The 25,908-nt window shown below is 43.8% G+C and overlaps 1 protein-coding gene across 1 annotated transcript in view; it reads left to right on the forward strand.

Annotated features, from left to right (window-relative positions):
- Window positions 1-23,003, forward strand: part of NXN (nucleoredoxin) — a 78,998-nt gene extending 55,995 nt beyond the window's left edge. The window contains exons 6-8 of the mRNA XM_087972143.1: window positions 1,199-1,378; window positions 13,045-13,169; window positions 20,232-23,003. Of these exons, the coding sequence (XP_087828269.1) occupies window positions 1,199-1,378; window positions 13,045-13,169; window positions 20,232-20,414 (488 nt within the window). The 3' untranslated portion in view covers window positions 20,415-23,003. The remainder of the gene's footprint in view (window positions 1-1,198; window positions 1,379-13,044; window positions 13,170-20,231) is intronic.
- Window positions 23,004-25,908: the final 2,905 nt, after the last annotated feature.

Raw genomic sequence — 25,908 nt, forward strand, 5'->3', positions numbered from 1 at the left:
TCCCGGGGTTGCGGATTGCCTTTTGCAAGCTTCTGACAAGCCATAAACCATAGGCCAGAATGTTTTTTTTTTATTGGGAATTATATCAAAAAAATGTAATAAGGAAGAAGTTATATTCGATAATACACGTCATCACTGCGGCAAAGAATGTTATATGCCCAGAAGTGGAAAGAGAAAGTAATTCCTAGTAAAGAGGAAATAATAAATAACATTTTGACTTGTGCTGAAATGGATAGCCAAAATAAGAGATGAATCGGAATATTATATAATTGGGAAAAGAAAGGAAGGGTTTAAGATTGAAATGAGTTATTAAAAGGACATCTGTGACCATGAGACTTAAATATTACTAAGAACGTTGGAAGATATAAGTTAGGATGAATAAATGTATATATGTTCTGACCCAAACCTGGTTCCAAGGAAGCAAACACGAGACAAAGGTAACAGCGCAACCTTTTAATGTTTCTTTACGAATTCTGTTCCTTCCCGATTAAAAGGCTGTTTCAAACTAATTGATAAGAATGAGCCTTGCCAAGGTTGTGCAAGGCTGCCAAGAATATTAGATAAAGTTACTAAGAAAGATTTCAAACACAAAGAGTCTCCAAAGCAAAAACTAGGATAGTCCGAACTTGCATAAGACTTGAAGTGCTAGAACTTCTTTGCTTCCTGCAAAGAACTCCGGTTTCTCAGCTGGCTTTTATCTCTTCAGGGAGGGGCCATTACCTTGCAGCCTTACTCCTGAGTCGCCCGTGCTGCTGCAGCTGCTCTTTACTTCAAGCAGCCCTGCGCACATGAGCACTTGGCACAGGCTCCTCGGGGGACGCTTCCTCACTGCTGCCAGCCTCCACAATCTCTGAAGGCCTCATTCCACTCCCTGATGGTCTTGGCCCCATCCCTGCATCCCACATAGGCCCCTCATCTGAGTCCTCGCTCTCCGAGACCTCAGCCATCCACACCTGCTGCCGGCGAACCACAACAATATATGTGTATATTGTACAAATGTATATAAGATATATATGTATTTTACTAGAATGATGACCAAAAGTTATGTCAAAACAACTCCACCACGTTCAATGTTTGTAAACGTTATGTTTAATAAAAAATTTATTTAAAAATAAATAAATGACATGATGTGGTTACTTCTCTTCCTCCTCAACTCTCTCTTTATCTTGGTTTCTTTTTCTGTTTTGTCCAATCGCAGGTATCCCTACTCTTATTGTTTTGGACGTTAAGGGAGACGTCATTACCCGGCAAGGCCGAGTCGAGGTCCTGAATGACACTGAGTGCAAGGAGTTCCCCTGGCACCCCAAGCCTGTCTTAGAGCTGACCGACTCCAACGCTGTCCAGCTGAACGAGGGTCCTTGCCTTGTCCTTTTTGTAGGTATGCAAACCGCCCCACCCACCCCTCTGAATGCCAACCCTTCCCCCTCAGTGGCGGGCTGCACATTTTTTAACAACCGGTTCTCCGGCTGGGTAGGCGTGTTCGGTTGATCATGTGACTGGGCGGGTGACGCCACTTATCGCACCCAGCTCCGCCTCCCGGCCACCCGCCTCAAAGGCAGAGGTAGGATTCAGCCGGTTGAGGCTGTCCCACTACTGGCTGGGCCCTCCCTGCTCGTTTTTTCGGCCTGTTTTCTGGCTGTTTTAGGGCTGTTGTTTTTTTTTTGGAGCCAAAAATGGCCTGAAAATAGCCCCCCAAAAATTCCTCAAAATGGTCCCCAAAACAGACCGAAAAACGAGCGGGGTCAGCGGTGGGATTTGCCAGTTCACCCAACTGCGCACAATCTTAACAATCGGTTTGTGCAAACTGGTGCGAACCGGCAGCAGCCTATACCTCTTTTTCTCTCTTCCCCCTCCCCCAAAAATCAGATTTTGCTGTCGTTTATTTCTCTTTTGCCAACAAACAAGAATGGAGCAAAAAAAAATCTGATGGAAGGGTAGTTTGCTATAAAAGCACTTAGGTCTGATGAAGTTTCTAGTCCTCGTGATTGCAAAGAGACAGTTCTTAATGGAAGTGAAATCTTCTGTAAAAAGTAGTTACGTTTGGTGAAGTTTATATAGTCTTCATAATTGTAAATAAATACTTCTGGGGGCAAATTCTTAGTGGAAGTGTAGTATTCTATAAAAGTACCTAAGTTTGGTGAAGTTTCTAGTCCTCATGGCTAAGAGATACTTGTGGGGAGAATGCGGAAGGGCAGTTTTCTATAAAAGTACTTAAGTCTGAACAAGTTTCTAGTCCTCATTGCTAAGAGATACTTGTGGGGATAATGTGGAAGTGTAGTTTTCTATAAAAGTACTTAAGTCCGATGAAGTTTCTAGTCCTCATGATTGCAAAAAGATAATTGTGGGGACAATCTCTTGGAAGTGTAGTTTTGTACTCAAGTCTGAACAAGTTTCTAGTCCTCATTGCCAAGAGATATTTATGGGACAGATTTGTGGTGGAAGTGTAATCTTCTATAAAAGTACTGTAAATCCAATGAAGTTTCTAGTCCTCATTGCCAAGAGACGCTAGTGGGTGGTGAATGCATAGGGTTGTGTTTTTTTTGTTTTTTGTTTGTAAAAGCACTCAAGTCGGATGAAGTTTCTAGTCCTCATTGATTGCAAAAGAGAGATTTGTGGGGATGGTTGATGTCAAAAATGTGAGGAGGCTGAATTTAGATCCTTGCTGGTTAAGAAATTGACTTATATCAACCCTCTTAACTCCTGAGGGTTGATTAGCCATGAGCCCAACAAAGGAAAACATGTTTTGCATGAAAGCCTTGTGCCACAGTATGGAATTTAGAGCATTCCGCTGCAAACTGTGGAATCGTGGTTTGGAACAAACGTGCAAATCCTGCTCCACCCCGGATCAACCTAACATGCCATAGCCTGTATATTTTGTGCTGTGCCCTCCTCTGCTTGTCTCTGGCCCACAGTTAAAACTTTCTTCAGCAATTCCTGTTTTAAAAAAATGCTGATTCGCTTCATGTCCGTTCAACATACAGAGGTGTAAACAAGCATAGAATAAAAACAACAAAAAAAAATATTTAAACCACTAAAAAAACACCCACAAAAATATTCATTTAATATTTATTTGTTTCTAAAAATGCAAAGAAAAGCAACTATAAGATGATGATTAAAGACCTGGAGACTAAAACATATGAAGAACCAGTTGCAGGAATTGGGCTTGTCCAGTCTTGAGCCAATTCACACACTTGGCTGCCTCTCTTAAATCAAGGAATTCTGGGAGCGGAAACCCACCCCTCTTAAAGCAGGCTGGCTGGGGGATTCTGGGAGTGGAAGTCCAGCCCTCTTAAAGGCTGCTGGCTGGGGAATTCTGGGAGTGGAAGTCCTCCCCTCTTTAAGCATGCCGGCTGGGGGATTCTGGGAGTGGAAGCCCACCCATACAATATAAATTCCCGCTTGTGGGAATGCAGGAATCGGCGCAAAGCGGAACTCCTCTCCTGCCGACGAACGCTCAGGGGAAATGGCAGCCGTGGTTGTTTTTTCTCTCCCCCTCTCTCCATGCAGGGCAATTCCATATGCTGCGTTTGTTTCTGCTCCTGCCATCACAGGCGATGTGTTCGCAACCCGCTGTGCCTGAATAGGGTATTTGTGAAACCCCCGGGGCGCACGGCCAGCTTAGTTCATCCGTCTTTAAACAGCACATGCGTTTAAGCCCCCTCTGTTTTCCTTTTTCGGGGGTTTTATGAAGGGGAAAAAAACGCAGGGGGTGGTTGGTTAGAAGCTCAATTGTGCCGTAATTAATTCTTCCTCCTTTCTTTCTTTTTTTTGCTTTTAAGCCTTAATCGCCACGTTCCCCGGATTTCCTCCCACAACTAAGCTTGTTCAATGGGGGGGGGTCACGACACACTCCTTGCACACACGTGGGTGTTGGTGTGCGGATTCTGGTTGTCTGGTGTGTAGTTTGTGCAACGGCTGAATTATCCTCTCCTTATAGTCGGTAGTGTGTGTGTGTGTGTGTGTGTGTATGACATGCCTGTGAATTTTCAGGTAATCCTTGACTTACGACCACAATTTCAACCCAACATCGGTTAAACAGAGAGTCGTAGGGTGTGTGTGTGGGGGGGCGGGGTGTATGACATACCTGTGAATTTTCAGGTAATCCCCGATTTACAACCACAATTTGAGCCCAACGTCGGTTAAACAGAGAGTCGTAGGGTGTGTGTGTGTGTGTGTGTGTGTGTGTGTGTATGACATACCAATTTTCAGGTAATCCTCGACTTACAACCACAATTTGAGCCCAACATCAGTTAAATGGAGAATTGTAGGGTGTGGGTGTGTGTGACATACCTGTGAATTTTCAGGTAATCCTCAACTTACGACCACAATTTGAGCCCAATGTTGATTAAACGGAGAATCGTAGGGTGTGTGTGTGTGTGTGTGCATGACATACCAATTTTCAGGTAATCCTCGACTTACGACCACAATTTGAGCCCAACATCAGTTAAATGGAGAATTGTAGGGTGTGTGTGTGTGTGTGACATACCTGTGAATTTTCAGGTAACCCTCAACTTACGAACACAATTTGAGCCCAACGTCGGCTAAACGGAGAGTCGTAGGATGTGTGTGTGTGTGTGTGCATGACATACCAATTTTCAGGTAATCCTCGACTTACGACCACAATTTGAGCCCAACGTCGGTTAAATGGAGAGTCGTAGGATGTGTGTGTGTGTGAGAGAGAGAGAGAGAGAGAGACTTTTTGCTTGCCGGAAGGTCGCAAAAGGGGAATCAACGTGACTCCGGGACACGGCGGCCGTCGTAAATACAAGTCAGTTGCCTAGCGTCTGGATTTTGGAACATACGACCATGGGGATGCTAGAATGGTCGTAAGTGTGAAGAACGGGCCTACGTCCCTTTTTTCAGTGCTGTTGCAACTTTGTACGGTCACTAAGCGAATAGTTGTAAGTCGAGGACCACTCTATACAGGTCACTCTCTCTTCGATTCAGTCTCTGCCCCCTTTTCGTTCCCAGGTAAGTTGAGAAGACGGGTTGGGAGGCTGGGGGGATTTGAGGCTGGGGGAGAAAGATTTGGGGGGGGTCTCGTTTTCCCGCTCCCATTTTAAGCCATTTTTAGCACCGGCGTTTCCAATCCTTGGATGGTTTTGCCTTTGTCTGGATTGTCATTATTTTGTGCGCTGTGTAGTACAACCCCCGTGGGACTCGGGTACAAATGCGTTCAGAACACAAATAGACATTTGTAAAATGGAAGCTGTTTGCGAAGTGGAGACGTAAGCCGGCGCTATGGAGGGAGAGGAAGAGAGGAAAGAAGGAAGGAAGGGAAGGAGGAATGGAGAGAGAAAGGAAGAGAGAGAGAGGGAAGGAAAGGAAATAGAGAAGAGGAATCGAAGGAAGAATCTAAGGAAGAAAGGAGAAGGAGGGAAGGAAAGGAAGAGACAGCAGGAAGGGGGATGGAGGGAAGGAAGGGAGGGAGGAAAAAGGAAGGGAGGGAAGGAGAGCAAAGAAAAGGAATAGGGAAGAGAAATTGAAGGAAGAATCGAAGGAAGAGACAGAAGGAAAGGAGGAGATAGCAGGAAGGGGGTGGAGGGAAGGAAGGAAGGAAAAAAGGAAGGGAGGGAAGGAGAAGAAGTAAAGGAAATAGGGAAGAGAAATTGAAGGAAGAATTGAAGGAAGAAAGGAGAAGGAGGGAAGGAAAGGAGGAGATAGCAGGAAGGGGGATGGAGGGAAGGAAGGAAGGAAAAAGGGAGGGAGGGAAGGAGAAGAAGTAAAGGAAATAGGGAAGAGAAATTGAAGGAAGAATTGAAGGAAGAAAGGAGAAGGAGGGAAGGAAAGGAGGAGATAGCAGGAAGGGGGATGGAGGGAAGGAAGGAAGGAAAAAAGGGAGGGAGGGAAGGAGAAGAAGTAGAGGAAATAGGGAAGAGAAATTGAAGGAAGAATCGAAGGAAGAAAGGAGAAGGACAGAAGGAAAGGAGAAGATAGCAGGAAGGGGGATGGAGGGAAGGAAGGAAGGAAAAAGGGAGGGAGGCAAGGAGAAGAAGTAAAGGAAATAGGGAAGAGAAATTGAAGGAAGAATCGAAGGAAGAAAGGAGAAGGAGGGAAGGGAAAGAGGAGATAGCAGGAAGGGGGATGGAGGGAAGGAAGGAAGGAAAAAAGGAAGGGAAGGAGAGGAAGGAAAGGAACAGAAATTGAAGAAAGAATCGAAGGAGGGAAGGAGAAGGAGGGAAGGGAAAGAGGAGGAGATAGCAGGAAGGGTTGGAAGAAGGAAGGATGGGTGGATGGGAGGGAGAGAGGGAGGAATGGAGAGAGAAAGGAAGGGAGAGAAGGAAGGAAAGGAAATAGGGAAGAGGAAAGGAAGGAAGAATCTAAGGAAGAAGGGAGGGAAGGAAAGAAGGAGGAGATAGCAGGAAGGGGCATGGAGGGAGGGGAAGGAAGGGGGCTTCGGAAGGAAGGAAGGGGAAGAGGAAGGATAGCAAGACAAAAAAGAGAGGAAGGAAAAAGTAAAGGAGTGAAAAAGAAGGTCAGCAGGAAGAAGAAAAAGGAACAGCACGAAAGAAAGCAAACAAGGAAAACAAGATGGAAAGCGAAATAAGAAAGAGAGAAAGAAGAAAAGAAAGGGAGGGAGGGAAGGAGGGAAGAGAGAAAGAAAGAAGCTTGGGAGAATGAAGTAAAGAGAAAGGCATGTAGGAAAGGAAAAGAAAAGGGAAAAGAAAGGAAAGGAAGAAAGAGAGAGAAATGGGAGGAAAGACAAAGGAAAAGAAAGGAGGAAAGAAGGAAGAAAAGGGGTGGGGGAAAGGAAGAGGCCATCTTGAATTCCAGGTTTAGCCTGATATTTCCCCCTCTCCTCGGGGCTCTCCTTATCTCCCCCCAATGAATTCATAGCCCACAGCCCTCTCCCCTTTGCTCTCTACCCACCCTGCCTCGGTCTCCCTGGCTTTCCCGGTGGGGAGAAATACATCTTCATGTGACACCCCCTATTGGGTGGGTTTAATGGAGGGGGTGGGGGCTGCTGTCTCACCAGTGATGGATAACTCTGGGAGAGAATGGCGTGTGTGTGTGTGTGTGTGTGTGTGTGTGTGTGTGTGTGTGTGTGTGTGTGTGTCTCTCTCTCTCTCTCTCTCTCTCTCCTTTGTGTCTGGTCAGAGGGGCATAAATTCAGTGTATTTATTTAGCAAGACATTCGGAAAAAATGTTCCAGAGATTTGCAGCCTTGGGGTGAAAATGCATCATTTTCTTTTCTTTTCTTTTCTTTCTTTTCTTTTTTTTGGCTCTGCTGAGACGGTGGCATCTGATGGGGCAGATGTGAACATCCCAAAGACCCAGATGTGGCCTAGATCCGTTGCTTTTCAAAGCGGGGGGGAAATCTTCTTTTTTCCCCCAAAAAGAAGAAAAGAAATGACCATTTCTCTTCAGTTAGGACAGTGCTGGGCCATCCTGGATTATTATTATTATTATTATTATTTATTATTATTATTTATTATTTATTATTATTATTATTAAATCTTTAGTGAGATTCACAGCCTTTGGGGCTGGTTGGTAGCTGAACAGCTCGAGTCCTAACCCAATGACTTAGGAACTGTTCAGGTAGCATCGGAGGATATAAGCTGTTCCACGTAGGGTGGTTTTTTTTGTAGAATCAGAGTATTAAAATCTGATAAATTCAGGATTTCCAAATAGCGAGGCAGCCCTTTAGGTATGGCTCCAAGGGCTCCATTTACAATGGGGATAACACACGGTTTCTTTTTCCAAAGTCGCTCAACTTCAATTTGTAAGTCCTGATACTTGGTGATTTTTTCTTGCTGCGTGTCTACAATTTGTGCATCACCAGGTATTGCAATGTCAATGAACCAAATCATTTTCTTCTCAATTATTGTTATGTCAGGCGTGTTGTGGGCCAAATGCCTGTCCATCTAGATTCTGAAGGCCCACAAGATCTTGACTTAGTTGTTGTTATTATTATTATTATTATTATTATTATTATTATTATTATTATTATTATTATTATTATTATTATGTGTGTGTGTCTACTCTTTTGTTTTACTCATTTTGCTCTTCTGTTCTATTTTAATTTTATTTCATTTTTTTGGGGGGGTCACCCCAGACGCTTCGGGGGGGGAGGGGGAAGAAAAGAAGAAGAAGAAAAAAACAGAATTAAAAGAATAACGGCATAAGTATTTTTATTCTTAAAAGGATAGAATAAAAACCGACCAATTTTCATTTAGAAAATAAAAAAAAAATAGAATAAAAAGCCCGCTTTTGGATGCCAACCTCTGCTAAGGTGAGGTCCTGAATTCGAAGCAGCCTTTTTCAAGAGGAAAATTTTAGCAGTGCTTTCCGTTTGCCACACGTCATGAAAATCTTCATCCCTCCCTTCTGATCCCCTTTTTCGACCTTCCGACAAGCAAACTCAACGGGGAAGCTAGATTCACTGAATGGCCACGTTACTAACTTATCAGCGATTCACTTAACAATGGTTGCGAGGAAGGGCGTAAAACGGGACAAAACTCACCTGTCGACCATCTTGCTTAACAACGGAAATGTCGGGTGGGCTCAGCCATGGTCCTAAGTCTGGGATGACCCAAAATAAAATAAAATAATTAAATTACATTTTTTTAAAAAAAATAGAATAAAATACGATAAAGTGAAATGAAATAAGGTGAAATAAAAGAAAAATAGAAAAGGAAGGAAAAAAGGAAAAGAAGTGAAAAAAATAGAATAGGATAAAGTAAAGAAAAATAAAATAAAAATAAAAAGTAAAATAAAGTAGGAAAAGGAAAGAAAAAATTGAAAGAAGAAAAAATAAAGATGATAAAGTAGAAAAAGAAAAGAACGTAAAAGAAAACAAAAAAGTAAAAGAAAGTAAAAAAATAAAAGTAAATAAAAGAGAAAATGTAAAAGAAAAGAAAAAGAAAAAAAGTAAAAAGAAAATAAAACCAACAAAATAATAAAGAAAAAGAAAAAAAAAGAAAAAGAAATAAAATAAAGTAATAAAAAGGTAAACTAAAATAATCAGAACAAAAATAAAATAAAAATAAAAGAATGGAATAGAATAATAAAATAATAAATAAAATAAATAAAATTAAAATAAGAAAAATAGAATAGAATGGAATAAAATAAGATAGAACAAACTCAAGTCAAACAATACAATACAATAAATGAAATAAAAAAAGTAAAAGAAAGTAAAAAATAAAAGTAAATAAAAGAGAAAATGTAAAAAAAAAAAAAGAAATAAAGTAAAAAAAGTAAAAAAATAAAACCAACAAAATAATAAAGAAAAAGAAAAAAAAGGAAAAGAAATAAAATAAAAGAAATAAAGTCATAAAAAAGTAAACTGAAATAATCAGAATAGAATAAAAATAAAAATAAAAGAATGGAATAGAAGAATAAAACAATAAATGATTAATAAAATTAAAATAAGAAAAATAGAATGGAATGGAGTAAAATAAGATAGAACAAACTCAAGTCAAACAATACAATACAATAAATGAAATAAAAAAAGTAAAAGAAAGTAAAAAATAAAAGTAAATAAAAGAGAAAATGTAAAGGAAAAGAAAAAGAAATAAAGTAAAAAAAAGTAAAAAGAAAATAAAACCAACAAATAATAAAGAAAAAGAAAAAAAAAGAAAAAGAAATTAAAGAAATAAAATAAAGTTATAAAAAAGTAAACTGAAATAATCAGAATAGAATAAAAATAAAATAAAAATAAAAGAATGGAATAGAAGAATAAAACAATAAATAAGATTAATAAAATTAAAATAAGAAAAATAGAATGGAATGGAGTAAAACAAGATAGAACAAACTCAAGTCTAAACAATACAATACAATAAATGAAATCAAAGAAGAAAATAAACGAAATAAAATAAAAGAATAGGATCTCGCTGTGCCTTATTGGGCTTGCGTCAGCCTCCACATTCTCTCGGGTGCCAAAGTTGCTCCCTTTTTAGGCAAAAAAACCCTTGGCAGCAACCCCCACCCACGCCCACCCCCTCCCCATCTCCCCTTTTTCTCACCCCTCCCCACGCCTTCCCTCCATGGCAACCCCTCCTGTTTGAGGCTGGGGGGGCCATTCTCCTGGCCGCCTGTCCTCTTTCTCCGCAGACCACGTTGCATGGGTGGGGGTCCCTTTGTTAATCGTTGATGTTTACCCCCTCGGTGGGAGCCCCGGGAGAGGTCAGCCAAACCACCCCCACCCACCCCCAGAACTGGATCTGAGCCCAAGGGGCTTTGGGGGCAGCGGGGGGGGGGCAGGATTTAATCCCATTAATAATGTTTTCTCGCTGAATGCAAACCCAGAGAGAAGGTGGGAGGAATTTGAATGGTTGTCCTGGGCAAATTCTCCTTCTGGGATTTAAATCAATAACCCTGGGCCGGATTATTGCTCATTTCGGGGAGGGGGGTGCAAAAGGAGTCTTCTCGCCCCCTCCCCACAAACTCCACCCCAGCGTGTCCAAAATTCACCGCTCCCACCTCCAAACCTGCTGAGGTTTTGCTGATTGGCCCGACTTTTCATGGACCACGGATAGCCCTCGACTAACAATAGTACATTTAGGGACCATTCAAAGTTGCAACGGCAATAAAAGAAAAAGGGACTTATGAACATTTTTTTCACACTTACGGGTGGGCCGTTGCGGCATCCAAGGGAGGAGCTGGAGTGGGAGGAGGAAGAGGAGGGCTGTGAGGTCCTTGGTGCTGTCCGAGGTTGGTGGTTTTCTTGCAGATGTTTCATGACCCAACTTGGCAACATCATCAGTGCTAGGAGGGAGGGAGGTTTGCAGAGAGGAGGAAGGGAAGGGAAGGGAAGGGAAGGAAGGAAGGAAGGAAGGAAGGAAGGAAGGAAGGAAGGAAGGAAGGAAGGAAGGGAGGGAGGGAGGGAGGGAGGGAGGGAGGAAGGAAGGAAGGAAGGAAGGAAGGAAGGAAGGAAGGAAGGAAGGAAGGAAGGGAGGGAGGGAGGGAGGGAGGAAGGGAGGAAGGAAGGAGGAAGGAAGGAAGGACTATGGGGTCCTTGGTGCTGTCTGAGGTTGGTGGTTTTCTTGCAGATGTTTCATGACCCAACTTGGCAACATCATCAGTGTTAGGAGGGAGGGAGGTTTGCAGAGAGGAGGAGGAAGGAAGGAAGGAAGGAAGGAAGGAAGGAAGGAAGGAAGGAAGGAAGGAAGGAAGGAAGGAAGGAAGGACTATGGGGTCCTTGGTACTTTCTGAACGTTGTGGTTTTCTTGCAGACGTTTCATGACCCAACTAGGTAACGTCATCCATGCTAGAAGGGTTTGCAGGAAGGAAGAAGGAAGAGGAAGGGGGAAGATGATTGTGGGGTCCTTGATGCTCTATTAGTTGTTTGGGAGGTGTTTTTTTTTTTTTGGCAGATGTTTTATTACCCAACTAGCCAACATCATCAGTGCTAGAAGAGAGTTGGGTTTGCAGAGTGGAGAGGGGGAGGATTGGTTTTCTCTGAGCTTGGTGGTTTTCTTGGAGACGTTTCATGACCCAAATAGGGAACATTATCAGTGCTGGAAGGGAGTGGGGTTTAGGAGGAAGAGGAGGAGGAGGACTGTGAGGTCCTTGGTGCTCTCTGAACCTGGTTATTTTCTTGCAGACGTTTCATGACCCACTAGGCAACGTCATCAGTGCTAAAAGGGAGAGGAGTTTGTGGAGAGGAGGAGAAAAATATGGAGATATGGAGAGAAACGCTTAAAATAAAGAGAACAAAGGCCTCACCCACACACCCCACCCCAAATCTAGGAATCCAAGCAGAAGCAGAAAAAAGGCAGCTCTTAAAAGGATGTTCAGTTGAAGATGGAATTATGAGATTAAAAATAAAATAAAAATTAATTAAAGAGTGAGGACTAGAAACTTGAAACGTGTGTTCTGCCAACTTTCAGCAGTCCCCCGAAAATGGAGAGGAAATTTTTTTCCACATGTAGTCCTCGGCTTATAACCAGTTGCTTTGGCAACAGTTCAAAGTCCCGATGGATTACCCCACCCCACCCCAGATTTGAAGTTTGATGTCACCTCCCACCCCCCCGTGGTCACAATGACCACGTTTTGGGTGTTCTGTAATCAGCCCGGCAGAAACCTGCGTTTGCTTCCAGTTCCCTGTCAAAACTGACTCGTAACAAACAATGGATAACGCGTGCAGCATTCGCTTTATGATTGAATGCAAAAAAAACCAAAAAGTCATAAAAATGGATCATCGTTCGTGCTGACTCCCTTTGTGACCATCATTGCCATGCTCTCCATGGTGGTCATAACTTGAGGACTGTTTGTAAGGTGTTTACAGCAATCCCCTGCGCTCTGCTCTCTCTCTCTCTCTCTCTGTCTCTCTTCTCTCTGTCTCTCCTCTTCTTTCTCTCTTCTCTCTCCGTCTCTTTCTCTCTTTGTTTGTCTCTTCATTCTCTGCCTCCTCTCCTTTGTCTCTGTTTCTCTCTGTCTCTCTTTTTCTCTTTGTGTCTCTTCTTTTTCTGTCTCTCCTCTCTGTCTCTCTCTTTCTCTTTTCTCTCTGTCTCTTTTCTCTCTCTGTCTCTTTCTCTTTTCTCTCTCTCTCTTTCTCTCTCTCTTTTCTCTCTCTGTCTCTCTTTTTCTCTCTCTCTGTCTCTTCTCTCTTTCTGTCTCTCTCTTTTCTCTCTTTTTCTCTCTCTCTCTTCTCTCTTTCTCCCTTCTCTTTTTTCTCTCTCTGTCTCTGTCTCCTCCTCTCTTTTCTCTGTCTCTTTCTCTCTCTGTGTCTCTTTCTCTCTCTTTCTCTCTCTCTTTGTTTCTCTCTCCTTTCTCTCTGTCTGTCTTTCTGTTTCTGTCTCTCTCTTCTCTTTTTCTGTCTCTCTCTTTCTCTCTCTCTGTCTTTCTCCCTTCTCTCTTTTCTCTCTGTCTCCTCCTCTCTCTGTCTCTTTCTCTGTGTCTCTTTCTCTCTTTTCTCTCTCTCTTTGTGTCTCTTCTTTCTCTCCTCTCCTTTCTCTCTCTCTCTCTTCTGTCTCTTGTCTTTCTGTCTCTTCTCTCCTTTCTCCCTCCCCCCTTCTCTCCCTTCCTCCTCTAATCCCCTTTGGGAATGTGATTGTCATTCCTCCTCCTATGTCGTTCTCACCCCCCCACACCATGTTTCAGATTCCGACGACGACGGAGAATCGGAAGCGGCCAAGCAGCTGATCCAGCCGATTGCCGAGAAGATCATAGCCCAATACAAAGCCAAAGACGAAGAGACCCCACTGCTGTTTTTCGTGGCCGGAGAGGTACGGGGAAGAAGGGAAGTGGGGAAGGGCCAAACTAGCAGACATTTGTGGTTTACGGGCTTCCGACAGGATGCTGGGTCCATCGACCTGCCTTAAGGCCCAGGTTTCACAACCTGGGAAGCCCTCAGCAACAGCCTCGTTCCAGGCAGTCCTTGACTTTCGACCACAATCGAGCCACAACATTTTTGTGGCTCAGGGAAAACGTTTCGTTCAGTTGACTTTTGCCCCCCCAATGGACGCCTTTTTCTCGCCACCGTTGCTAAGTGAGTCCCTTCAGGGGGTTAAGTGAGTCGCACGGTTGTGGAGTTGAATCCGCCTTCCGCCTTGACTTTGCTTGTTGGAAGGTCACAAAAGCGGATTGTGTGATTCCTCCCCCGGGAAACACTGCAACCGTCATAAGTACATGCCAGTTGCCAAGCCTCCAAATTTTGATTATGCAGCCTGCAACCGCCGTAGGTGTGAGAAACGGTCCCCAAGTCACTTTTTTTCAGTGCCGTCGTTCACTTCGAACAGCCACTAAGTGAGCTGTTGTAAGTTGAGGACTTCTTGCAGAGCATAGTAACCTACATAACAAGAATAGCTAACACCCAAGAAGATAGGCTCAAGATCCAGATGGATCTTGGCAGACTTGAACCCTGGGCCATATTAAACAGAATGAAATTCAACGTAGAGAAAAGGAAAGTCCTACACTTAGGCAAGAAAAACACAAACCACACATATAGACTAGGCGAAACCAGGCTCAATAGCAGGAACTGGGAGAGGATTCTTGGAGTCTTAGTGGACAACCAGCTAAATATGAGCCAGCAGTGTGCAGCAGCAGCCAAAAAAGCCAATGCAATCCTAAGTTGCATTAACAGAGGGATACAATCGAGATCAAGGGAGGAACTAACACCACTCTATAAAGCCTTAGTAAGACCACAGAGTACTGCATCCAGTTTTGGTCACCACACTATAAAAAAAGATATTGAGACTCTGGAAAAAGTACAGAGAAGAGCAACCAGGATGATGAGGGGACTTGAGACTAAAACACACGATGAATGATTGCAGGAACTGGGCTTGCTAGTCTGGGAAGAGAAGGACCAGGGGAGACAGGATAGCAGTGCTCCTATATTTGAGGGGCTGCCACAGAGAGGAAGGAGTCAAGCTGTTTCCTAAAGCACCCAAAGGCCAGACAAGGATTAATGGATGGAAACTGATCAAGGAGAGAGATTCAATCTAGAAATATGGAGAAACTTTCTGACAGTGAGAACAGTCAACCCATGGAACAGAAGTTGCCCTTGGAAGTTGTGGGAGCGCCATCATAACCTTCAAGAAGAGACTGGACTGCCATCTGTCAGAAATGATATAGGATCTCCTGCTTGGGCATGGGGTTGGACTAGATGACCTACAAGATCCCTTCCAATTCTATCTGTTCTCTGTTACATTATGGCTGCCAGGCTGACGCCCTTGTTTTCCCCCTATTCTGCAGGTTCCACCTTTAGTTAAACAAGGGCACCTTAGCCCATCAGGCCTTCCCACCCTCCCTGGGACCACCAACCCCATCTCTCACCCCCTCTGTCCTTCTCCCAACTCCTCAAGCCCCCTCCCCAAAACCCAAGGAGACACTCCCACCCACTCGGCCTTGCACACCGGCTCCAGAGATCGCTGAATATGTCCGTTGTCTGCCCCATGAACCCTAAAACAAAAGACCCTCTGCGCCCCCTCCTTCCCGCAGCCCCCCTCCATCCCCACGCCCCCTATCCCTCATCCGACCCGCGGCTCCTTGGCCGGGGCTGCCCCAACCACACAACAACCTCATTCATTCCCCCTGCCATCTGCTCGCTGGCTCGGCTGACAGCTCCCTGAATGATCCATTCATCGGACACCACGCTTCGCCCCTTCGCGCCAGCCCTGCGAGGGGTGGGTTGGGGTGGGTCACGAGGAAGAGGCCACCCTGGGGATAATTGGGGGTGGTGGTGGCTCTTCTTAAAGCCCCCCCTCCCCTCCCAGAGTAGGTTAGTCTTTGCATCCAGAGTCTCAAGAGAGAAAATAAATAAATTGGCAGCCGAAAAAAATCGGTACGGAGCCGCCGGTTTGCAGCAGGGAAAAACACCTGTTTGCTAAGGAAGCAAAATGGGACGTGGATTCTGTAGCAACTAGTAAAACACACACACACACAGCCCAACACAAAACGAGCAGAGTGTGGTGCACAGAAATCCCTCGGGAGGGAGAAATTTACACCAAATCCCAGTTGTTTTTTTTCCTCCTAGCCGAAGGATGTGGGGAAGGAAAGGATTACGGCACTGATTTCTGGATTTTTGCCACTGGCAGCACCGCCGTTCAGCTCAAGGTGCATCGTCTTGGGGTCTCGGGTACATCGCAGGGAGAAGTGGGTGTGAGAGAACAACAACAGCATTGCTAATTTCAGACACACACACACATACATGTATACGCACCTCTTCGACAATAGCCCCTGCCCTCTCGTGGTCTCCGGCATTCAGGAGTAACACACCCGCCATTTTGCGGAGGGCAGGAAAGCAAGATGGACGCCAACAAGCAGGTGGGTTGGGCCGTGGCAGGACCAGGAGGAGCCACACAAAAGCCGGGAGAGATAATAAATTCAACCATAAATTCTTATTTTGTTAGCCTTTTGCAGTTGGGAGTCTCCGGGGGAGCCGCAGAATAAAGCCAGTGCAGAATGGAAGCCGGTGCCAGGGCGAGATTTATTTCTGCTGACTTAAAATAATTCTAGGCCTGTCTTTCCCCCCTGCGAAAGACTATGACTGCGGAAGGCCAGTGCCACCCAAAAGCAAATTATACAAGGCCACCGGTGCTATTAAGAAGGGAATCCGTGGGTCCAAATTATTTTAAAATTTGCTGGTGTCCAAAGATGGAAAACGTCAAAAATGCATCTGAAGGGCTTTTCCTAAATTTTGGCACTCACAGGGCATGGCAAAATTGGAAATAATAAAAGGTATCCAAGGGACAAGGGGGCGAGAAAAGCAGGCTCCGTCTTTGGTGGATGCCAGCTTGCCAAGAAGAGAATATTGTGATCAACCTTAAAGGAAGCAGGAAAGGATGAAGGTAGAGACGTACCTCACAAGGCTGTTGTATAATGTGGGAAGGGAACTGCAGAGCATACATCCAGTAGAATATTCTGGGTCAGTGATTCTCAGTCTTGGCCTCTTTAAGACGTCTGGACTTCCACTCCCAGAATCCCCCAGCCAGCATCCTTTAAGATGAGTGGACTTCCACTCCCAGAATCCCCCAGCCAGCATGCTTTAAGATGGCTGGACTCCCAGAATCCCTCAGCCAGCATGCTTTAAGATGGGTGGACTTCCACTCCCAGAATCCCCCAACCAGCATCCTTTAAGATGGCTGGACTTCCAGAATTCCCCAGCCAGCATCCTTTAAGACATCTGGACTTCAATTCCCAGAATTCCCCAGCCATCATGCTTTAAAATAAGTGGACTTCAATTCTCAGAATTCCCCAGCCAGCATCCTTTAAGATGGCTGGACTTCCACTCCCAGAATCCCCCAGCCAGCATCCTTTAAGATGGGTGGACTTCCATTCCCAGAATCCCCCAGCCAGCATCCTTTAAGATGGGTGGACTTCCACTCCCAGAATCCCCCAGCCAGCATCCTTTAAGATGGCTGGACTTCCACTCCCAGAATCCCCCAGTTAGTGTGCTGGCTAGGGAATTCTGGAAGTTCCACCCATCTTAAATTCGCCAGGCTTGTGAAATACTGCTGTAAAGAGAATAATGTGATTTTGGCTCAGTCCTTCCCCATATAGCTAAGTCTATCTCCGAAATTTGTAGTTTGCGGGATATAATGGAGAAGAATGGAAAGTGCTCTTAAAAAGAGAAAATGTTGAAGTTTTTTTTTTTTTAATATAATAGTACGCCCCAAAAATACGCCAAATATTCCTTCCTCAAGCCTTCGAGAAGCAAAATAGAAACTGGAATAAAGCAGGCAAGAGACTTGCAATTTTCCTCCCCTACCAAGAAAGATATTAAAGCAAAGAATTTCAGCAAATCGGATATTGAGAAATGCTTGCAAGCAGGAAAATCCAGAATTAAGGAAGCCCAGAATGTTAACCACAGCGTCTGCCTCGTGGCTGGAGATGATGCAATTTAATCCCAGGGTTCTGAGACCGCAAGGAAATTTCAGCCTTAGGAAATCTCTTGGTCTGTTTTGAAGGCGGGCATTCTTCACCCCATCATCCTCTGCCTGCGTGGGATTTTTGGCCGTTCAAATAGGCACCGTAACCTCGTCTGGAGGGCGCTGTCCATCAAAATGCAAAGAGAACCGTGAACAAATTAAATTGGGGATGGCAAGGGTGTAAAGAGATAGATAGGTGATAGAGATAGATAGATGATAGATAGATGATAGATAGATAGATAGATAGATAGATAGATAGATAGATAGATAGATATGGATGGGTGATTGATAGATGATAGAGAGATAGATGATCGAGAGAGAGATGTAGAGATAGATAGATAATAGATGGGAGAGATATGATTGATAGATGATAGATGAGAGAGATATGATTGATGAGAGAGATATAGATGAGAGAGAAGTAGAGATAGATAATAGATGAGAGAGAGATGATTGATAGACAGATGAGAGAGAGATGATAGATGAGAGAGATGTAGATAGATGAGAGAGATGAGAGAGAAATAGATGAGAGGAGAGATGATAGAGATAGATGTAGATAGATTAGATGATAGATAAATGATAGAGATGATAAAAATAGATGAGAGAGAGCTGTAGATAAGTGATAAGATGATTGAGAGATAGAGAGATGATATAGATGTATAGATAGATGAGAGATGAGAGAGATAGATATAGATAGATGAGAGAGAGATGAGAGAGAGGTAGATAGATAATAGATAGAGATAGATATACATATATACAGTATATCTGGATGAGTTTTATGTCCCGTTCAAATCCTCAAGATTTCCGCACTTTTGAAAAAAAATAGACTGGCTTTGGGTTAGAAATATACATCTGAAGTTACAGTTAGTCTTCAATTTACAACCGTAGTGGAGCCCCAAATTCCTGTTGCTAAGTGAGACAGTTGTTAAGTGAGTTTTGCCCCATTTTGTGAGCTTTCTTGCTACGGTTGTTAAGTGAGACACTGCCGTTGTTAAGTTAGGAACACAGTTGTTAAGTGACTCTGGCTTCCCCATCGACATTGCTGGTTGCAAAAAAGCATCACATGACCTCCCCCAGGACATGGCGACCGTCGTAAATGTGAGTCAGTTGTCAAACATCTGAATTTCAGTCGTGACCACGTGGATGCTGCAGTGATCGTAAGTGAAACACAGCCGTACGTCACATTTTCAGTGCTGTTGTAACTTCTCACGGTCACTAAATGAATGGTTGTAAATCAAGGAGAAGTAGAGATAGATAATAGATGAGAGAGAGATGATTGATAGACAGATGAGTGAGAGATGAGAGACTTACTTGACTTACAACCGTTCGCTTAGTTACTTCAAAGTTACCATGGCACGGGGAAAAAGTGGGTTATGACCGTTTTTCACACTTACGACCGCTGCCGCATCCCCACGGTTCCGTGATTTACGTTCGGATGCCTGACAACTGACTCACATTTACAACGGTTGCCTTGTCCTGGGGAGGTCACGTGATCCCCTTTTGCGACCTTCTGACAAGCAAAGTCAACGGGGAAGCCCGATTCACTTAACTGTGTTCCTAACAAACAATGGCAGTGTTTCACTTAACAACCGTGGCAAGAAAGCTCACAAAATGGGGCAAAACTCATTTAACAACTGTCTTGCTTAGAACAGAACAGAACAGAATAGAATAGAATAGAATAGAATAGAATTAGAAAAAATAGAATAGAATAGAATAGAATAGAATAGAATAGAATAGAATAGAATAGAATAAATAATAGAACGAATAGAACAGAATAAAGAATAGAAAGATTAGAATAAAGAATAGAAATAGAAATAATAGAATAAAGAATAGAAAAAAATAGAATAGAAGAATAGAAATAGAAATAGAAAAAATAGAATAAAGAAAAGAAAAATAGAATAGAATAAAGAATAGAAAGAATAGAATAGAATATAGAATAGAATAAAGAATAGAAATTGAAATAATAGATATAGAATAGAATAAAGAATAGAATAAAGAATAGAAATAAAAATAATAGAATGGAATAGGGAATAGAATAGAATAGAATTCTTTATTGGCCAAATGTGATTGGACACACAAGGAATTTGTCTTGGTGCAAATGCTCCCAGTGAACATAAAAGAAAAGACACATTCATTAAGAGTCCAGAATCATCAGGTGCAACACTTAATGATAGTCATGGGGTACAATAAGCAATTGATTCATACTAGGAAACAGTCAATATAGATCATAAGGATACAAGCGACAAAGTTACAGTCATACAGTCACAAGTGGGAGGGGATGGGTGATAAGGAGTGATGAGAAGATTAACAGTAATAGTAGTGCAGACCTTGTAAATAGTTGGACAGTGTTGAGGGAATTATTTGTTTAGCAGAGTGATGGTGTTTGGGGAAAAACTGTCCTTGTGTCTAGTTGTTCTGGTGTGCAGGGCTCTATAGCGTCGTTTTGAGGGTAGGAGTTGAAACAGTTTATGTCCGGGATGTGAGGGGTCTGTAGATATTTTCACAGCCTTCTTTTTGACTCATGCAGGATACAGGTCCTCCATGGAAGGCAGGTTGGTAGCAATGATTTTTTTCTGCGGTCCTAATTATCCTCTGGCGTCTGTGTCTGTCCTGTTGGGTTGCAGAACCAAACCAGACCGTTATAGAGGTGCAGATGACAGACTCCGTCCTTCCTCTGTAGAACTGGATCAGCAGCTCCTTTTGGGCAGTTTGAGCTTCCTGTGTTGGCGCAGAAAGAACATTCTTTGATGTGCCTTTTAGCAACAGGAATTTGGGCTCGATTGTGGCCGGCCTATATATAACCTTGAGCAATAAATCTGAACGGCAACTTTTGAAGTCCGAGCCTGGCATAAACCAATTTTAATGAGATTTATTCCCTTTTCTTTCCCCTTGTTTTTCCTTGATTTTTTCCCCCCTATCCAGGATGACATGACCGACTCTCTTCGGGATTACACCAACCTGCCAGAAGCCGCCCCACTCCTCACCATCTTGGACATGTCCGCCCGTGCCAAATACGTCATGGATGTCGAAGAGATCACGCCACCGATCGTGGAAACTTTCGTGAATGACTTTCTGGCCGACAAACTGAAGCCTGAGCCTATCTAAAGCCGAGCTGGGGCAAGGAGAAAGTCTTTCCTCACCCCTCGTAGTAGACGCTATTTAAAAATGGCTGGCTCGGTCCGCCACCACGCCACTCCTTCGGGGCGGGCCGACCGTAATTTTCCCCACGGTGCCTTGTTTTAACCCCAAGAATGATGTCTCTGTCCAAACAGCTTTCCAGGTGCTTTTTTTTTTTTTTTTTTTTGCAAGCAACGGGGTTGGGTGGGGTGTGGGGGAGAGGGAAGATTTGGCTTTGAGGGTGGTGCTGGTGGGGGGGGAGGGTGGGGGTACCCAGAGGCCATCCAGACAGGGCAAGCAGGAGACTCTTTTAAAAAAAAAAACACTCCTGGTTGCAAGTGGTTTTCATGACTGGGATGGGTTTCAAGAAGTTACTCCGAGCCAGGAGTAAAATTCGGTGTTTCTGCCCCCACTTCACCCCTCTTCCTCTCCGCAGACCCCTGCCCACTTTTGAGGGAGGAAATGAATCTCATTTCTTCCACCCAGCGTACAAACGATGGGGGAAGCGAGTCGACCCATCGAAAGGATTGTTTAAAGGTGGCTAAAGTTGAGGATGTCACAGCAAATTAAGCCTTTGAAGGAGAAGAAAGTTAGCACTGTATCCATGTTGGTGTGTTTCTCAACCTTAGCATCTTGAAGCTCATCCATCTTAAAACATGGGTGGCTGGGGAATTCTGGGAATTGAAGTTCACCCTTCTCAAGCCATGCTGTCAAGGGAATTGTGGGTGTGGAAGTCCATTCATCTTAAAGCATCCTGTCTGGGGAATTCTGGGAGTGGAAGTCCACCCTTCTCAAGCCATGCTGCCAAGGGAATTGTGGGTGTGGAAGTCCATCTATCTTAAAGTATGCTGGTAGGGAATTCTGGGAGTGGAAATCTCTCCTTCTCAAAGCATGCTGGCTGGGGAATTCTGGGAGTTGAAGTCCATCCATAATCAAGCATGCTGGCTGGGGGATTCTGGGATGGAAGTCCACCAATCTTCAAGTTGCCATAGTTGAGAAACACCGCCGTTTATTGCAAAATTTAAACATCCTGATTCAGTGAATCCATGGATTGGGTTCCCCCAGACATTGAACCCTGGTTTGCTCAACCTCAGCCTGCGAGCTTTGCTCGAGATACAGAATCTAAAACTGACCCCAGAGCCTGGATTCACACATGGTAAAGGTGGTCACTTGGCTATTGGGTCTGTGTTTCTTGTGAAGGCATCTTGGAGACAAGTGTGGAGAGCTCCAATCCTCTAGTAAAAAAGTGGGCACTTGTGAAATGGGGAGCACTTAGTCTTGCGGACACTTTAGCTACGAGAGATGACCCTCCACACACACACACACACACACACACACACTCATAAAAGACTGGGCACAGGGTCATCCATGCCAGAATGTCCTGAGACAAACCACGCAGATTGTGTCGTTTGCACAAAGAGGCAATGGGATGTCATCGTGCCTTGCACCAAATGCTCCCGTGGGAGATTTTAAGATAAGCAGTGGTGGAATTTTGGAAGGAGATCGACCTGACTTTGCAGGGGGCCCGTGCCTGTTTCAATCGTGCCATTTCTCAAAGCTACGCCAAAAGGTTTCTAGCTAACTTCATCGCTGGGATGGAACAACGTCCGTGTTCCTGTCCCTTCCTTTTCCCCAGCCCCTGCCTCCTTTTTACGAGAAAAGTGAAACCCTTCATTTCTTCCACCAAGCGTTGAAGCAGTGAGAGAAACAATTCAGATTGTGGAATTGTTATCGTTTGCACAAGGAGGCATTGGAATGTTGTGTTGTGCACCACATGCTCCTGTGGGAAATTTAAAATGAGCTATGGTGGATTTCTGGCAGGTGGTCAACCTGAGTTAGCAGGGGCTGCGCCTACTTCAATCGTGCCATTTATCAAAACTACGCCAAAAGGTTTCTAGCTAAACAGAGACTATGCCTACTTCAATCGTGCCATTTATCAAAACTATGCCAAAAGGTTTCTGACTCGAAAGGGATTATACCTATTTCAGTGATGCCATTTATCAAACTACGCTAAATGTTTTCTAACAACGATAAATTTCATTACTTTAGTGACTTTCCCGAACTCGGGCTGGCCTGCCCCTCCCCCCAACTCATGGGGCAAACCCCAGAGATTTTTTTGAATGTTGCAGTCTTAACCACCCTAAGCCATTAATTTTAATAACTATAGCAATGAATTAAAATCAGCCTCTTTTTTTTTTAAGCCAGAAGTGCTATGGAACATCTTGTGAACATTCCAACTGCTAAGGATTCTGGGAACTGTAGTCCCAACGCAGACAGAGAGTGCCAAGTGGGGCAAGGGGGGGGGGAACACCACAAAAAAACATCCAGGATGATTTTTAGGTTATTTCTCCCCCTTTCTTTTAATCCAAGTGTCTCTTTTTTTTTTTGCCTCTGTTCCCCATCTTGGTAGAACAGTTGTAGATGAAAATTCTACCACAGACTGCTGATTTTTGATTTGGGGAAATTGGAATTAACGCATTGTCTTCTCTTCTGGCTAAGTGGAAGTTGTAAAAACTGTACATGGTGATTGGATCTTTGTAATAAAACCAGTTCTAATAAACTCACAGTACGCTGTAATTTGCTTCAGAGGTCCGACATTGCTGCCTTCTTCATTTTCAAAAATCCCATTTTAAAGTTTCAAGATGTCCTTTCCAAAAAGAGAATTACAGGAAGTCCTCGACTTGCGACCACAACGGAGTCCAACATTTCTGTGGCTAAGCGAGACAGTCGTTCATTGAGTTTTGCCCCATTTTACGAATGCCACGGTTGTTAAGTGAATCACCACAGTTTTTACGTTTGGAACGCCGTTGTTAAGTGAATCTGGTTTCCCCATTGACTTTGCTAGCCGCCTGATCCCAGGACACTGCAACCGTCATAAATACGAGTCAGTTGCCAAGCATCTGAATTTTAACGATGTGACCATGGGGATGCTGCGACAGTCGTAAGTGTGAAACATGGCCATAAGTCACTTTTTTGGTGCTGTTGCAACTTTGGTCACTAAATGAATGGTTGTAAGAACTACCTGTATTCATGCTTAACCAGCATATTAAGACAGCTTAAACAAACCCTGGAGATGGATGCAAGCTTTGCTGGCTTGCATTCTATAACACTACAAAGTCTTTGTCTGTGTGTAACCTTTTAACGCAGCTAAGGGGCTAAGATGCTGAGCTTGTCGATCAGAAAGGTCCGCAGTTCAAGCGGTTCGAACCCCTAGCGCTGCGTGACAGAGTGAGCCCCCGTGACTTCTCTCAGCTTCTGCCAACCTAGCAGTTCAAAAGCACGTAAAAAATATGCAAGTAGAAAAACAGGGACCCCTTTGGTGGGAAGGGAACAGCGTTCTGTGTGCCTTTGGTGTTTAGTCACATCGGCCACATGACCACGGAGACGTCTTCGGACAGCGCTGGCTCTTTGGCTTTGAAACAGAGATGATCACTGCCCCCTAGAGCCGGAAACAAAGAGCGTGTACTGTGTGTTTGAGGGGAACCTTTAACCTTTAACTGGGTTGTGACACTTGGCAACTGACAAGATATTTATGACAGTCACAGTGCCCTGGGGGTCACATGACCCACAATCTAAGGGGTGTCAGCCTTGGAAGCCATTTTTTTACTTAGAAGCTTTGAGGCTGCCACATTCGGTGCCTGGGAATTTGGGAGGGGAGATTTCATAGAGAGGTGGAGGATTAGACTGAACAACATTCTTTTCTCAGAGAGTCAAGGACATGTTGCCCTGCACCTGGAGAGGAGTGTCTGGAAGGATGTCTCCAGTTGGGACGACGTTTTGATTGGGCCATGTGATGGACTGGTGGGTGCAGGGGATGTTATCTTTGAATTTATTTTAGTTTACTTTAATTGTCATTGCATCTCGTACCATGAAATTAAATACCATCTTCAGTGACTATGAAAATAAACACAAACACACATCCTTCACATTCTATACATTAAATGGAAAACCCCTGATATTGCATTAATATTGCCATACACAGTAGAATTCAATAGAGTTGCTGCCCTGGGATAGAAGCTGTTTTTCACCCTATTTGTCCTTGTTTTTATTCTTGTCCTGTACCATCTGCCAGATGGTAATAGTTCAAATAAAAAAAGGGGGGGTTGCCCAGGATGAGATGGATCTTTGAGAATGTTTTGAACTACCTTAAGGCAGCGGGAGCTATAAAGCTCTTCCAAAGAGGGGAGAGGGCAACCCAGGATCCTCTGGGCAATGACATTAACCCTCTGGAGCGCTGCCCTGTCTGCCACTGTGCAATTGGCAAACCATACAGAGGTGCAGTAAGTTAAGATACTCTCTGGTGCAGTGGTAGAAAGTCCCCAGCAGTTTTCCATACAGTTGTTGTTTCCTGAGAAGCCTCAGGTAGTCTAATCTCTGCTGGGCCCTTTTGACCAGGGCTGCAATGTGAGCACCCCAGGTCAGGTCCTCTTTTAGGGTAACACCCAGAAACATAAAACTGGCCACTTGTTCCATTGATAAGCAAGGGCTAGATGTCTGAACTGTTCCTTCTATAGCCCACTATAAGCTCCTTGGTCTTATTGGTGTTGAGTTATTGTCTCCACACCACAAAAGCAACTGTTGGTCCACCTCGTCTCCATAGGCAGACTCATCCCGCCGCTCCCCCCCGATTTCTCTTGGGAAGGGAAAACCCAGAACTCTCAGATTCAGGTTTTCCCAGATGTGCCAATAGGACAACTCTAAATAAAATGGAACTTGGAGAAAATGCCCATCTCGGAGTTTATTGGGTTGGAGGTTGTTAGTTGGAACCTTGAAAGGGGGAAGCCAGATTCACTTAATAACGGTGTGGTTAACGTAACAACTGCAGCCATTCCTTTATCAACTGCAGCAAGGAAGGTCGTAAAACAGGCTAAAACTCACTTCACAAATGTCCATCGGAAAACCCAATTTCTCCTCTTGGCTGGGTGCGTTTGTGTGCGCAGGACAGGAAGGATGCATTTCTATCAACAATGCCTGAACTGTGTTAGACAGAGCAAGCAACCATTTGTTTACTGACTGTTCAAAGTTACAATGGCAGTGAAAAAAGTGAGTTATGACCATTTCTCAGACATAGAGATAAAAATATAGATATGGATGGACAGGGGACAGATTAGATACAGATTGAGAGAGATGATAGATGATATAGATACATTGAAGTCCACAAGTCTTAAAGCCAAGGTTGGAGACCCCTGCGTTAGATGATTAGATAGATGATAGATAGATTAGATAGATAGATAGATAGATAGATAAATAGATAAATAGATGATAGATGGATGATAGATTAGATTGATAGGTATGGATAGATGTAGATAGAGATAGAACAATTGAATGATAGATGACATAGATTAGATAATGATAGGCAGGTAGATAAGATAGATGATGGATGATAAATAGATGTAGATGATGTAGGTAAGTAGATATAGAGGGGTGGATGGATGGATGTTAAGTAGATACGGATAAATAGATTAGTATGGATAGATTAGTA

The sequence above is a fragment of the Notechis scutatus genome, chromosome 1 (assembly GCF_049901735.1).
Source record: "Notechis scutatus isolate UNSWTSFEM ecotype Mainland chromosome 1, rNotScu1.2, whole genome shotgun sequence".
Taxonomy (NCBI): domain Eukaryota; kingdom Metazoa; phylum Chordata; class Lepidosauria; order Squamata; family Elapidae; genus Notechis; species Notechis scutatus.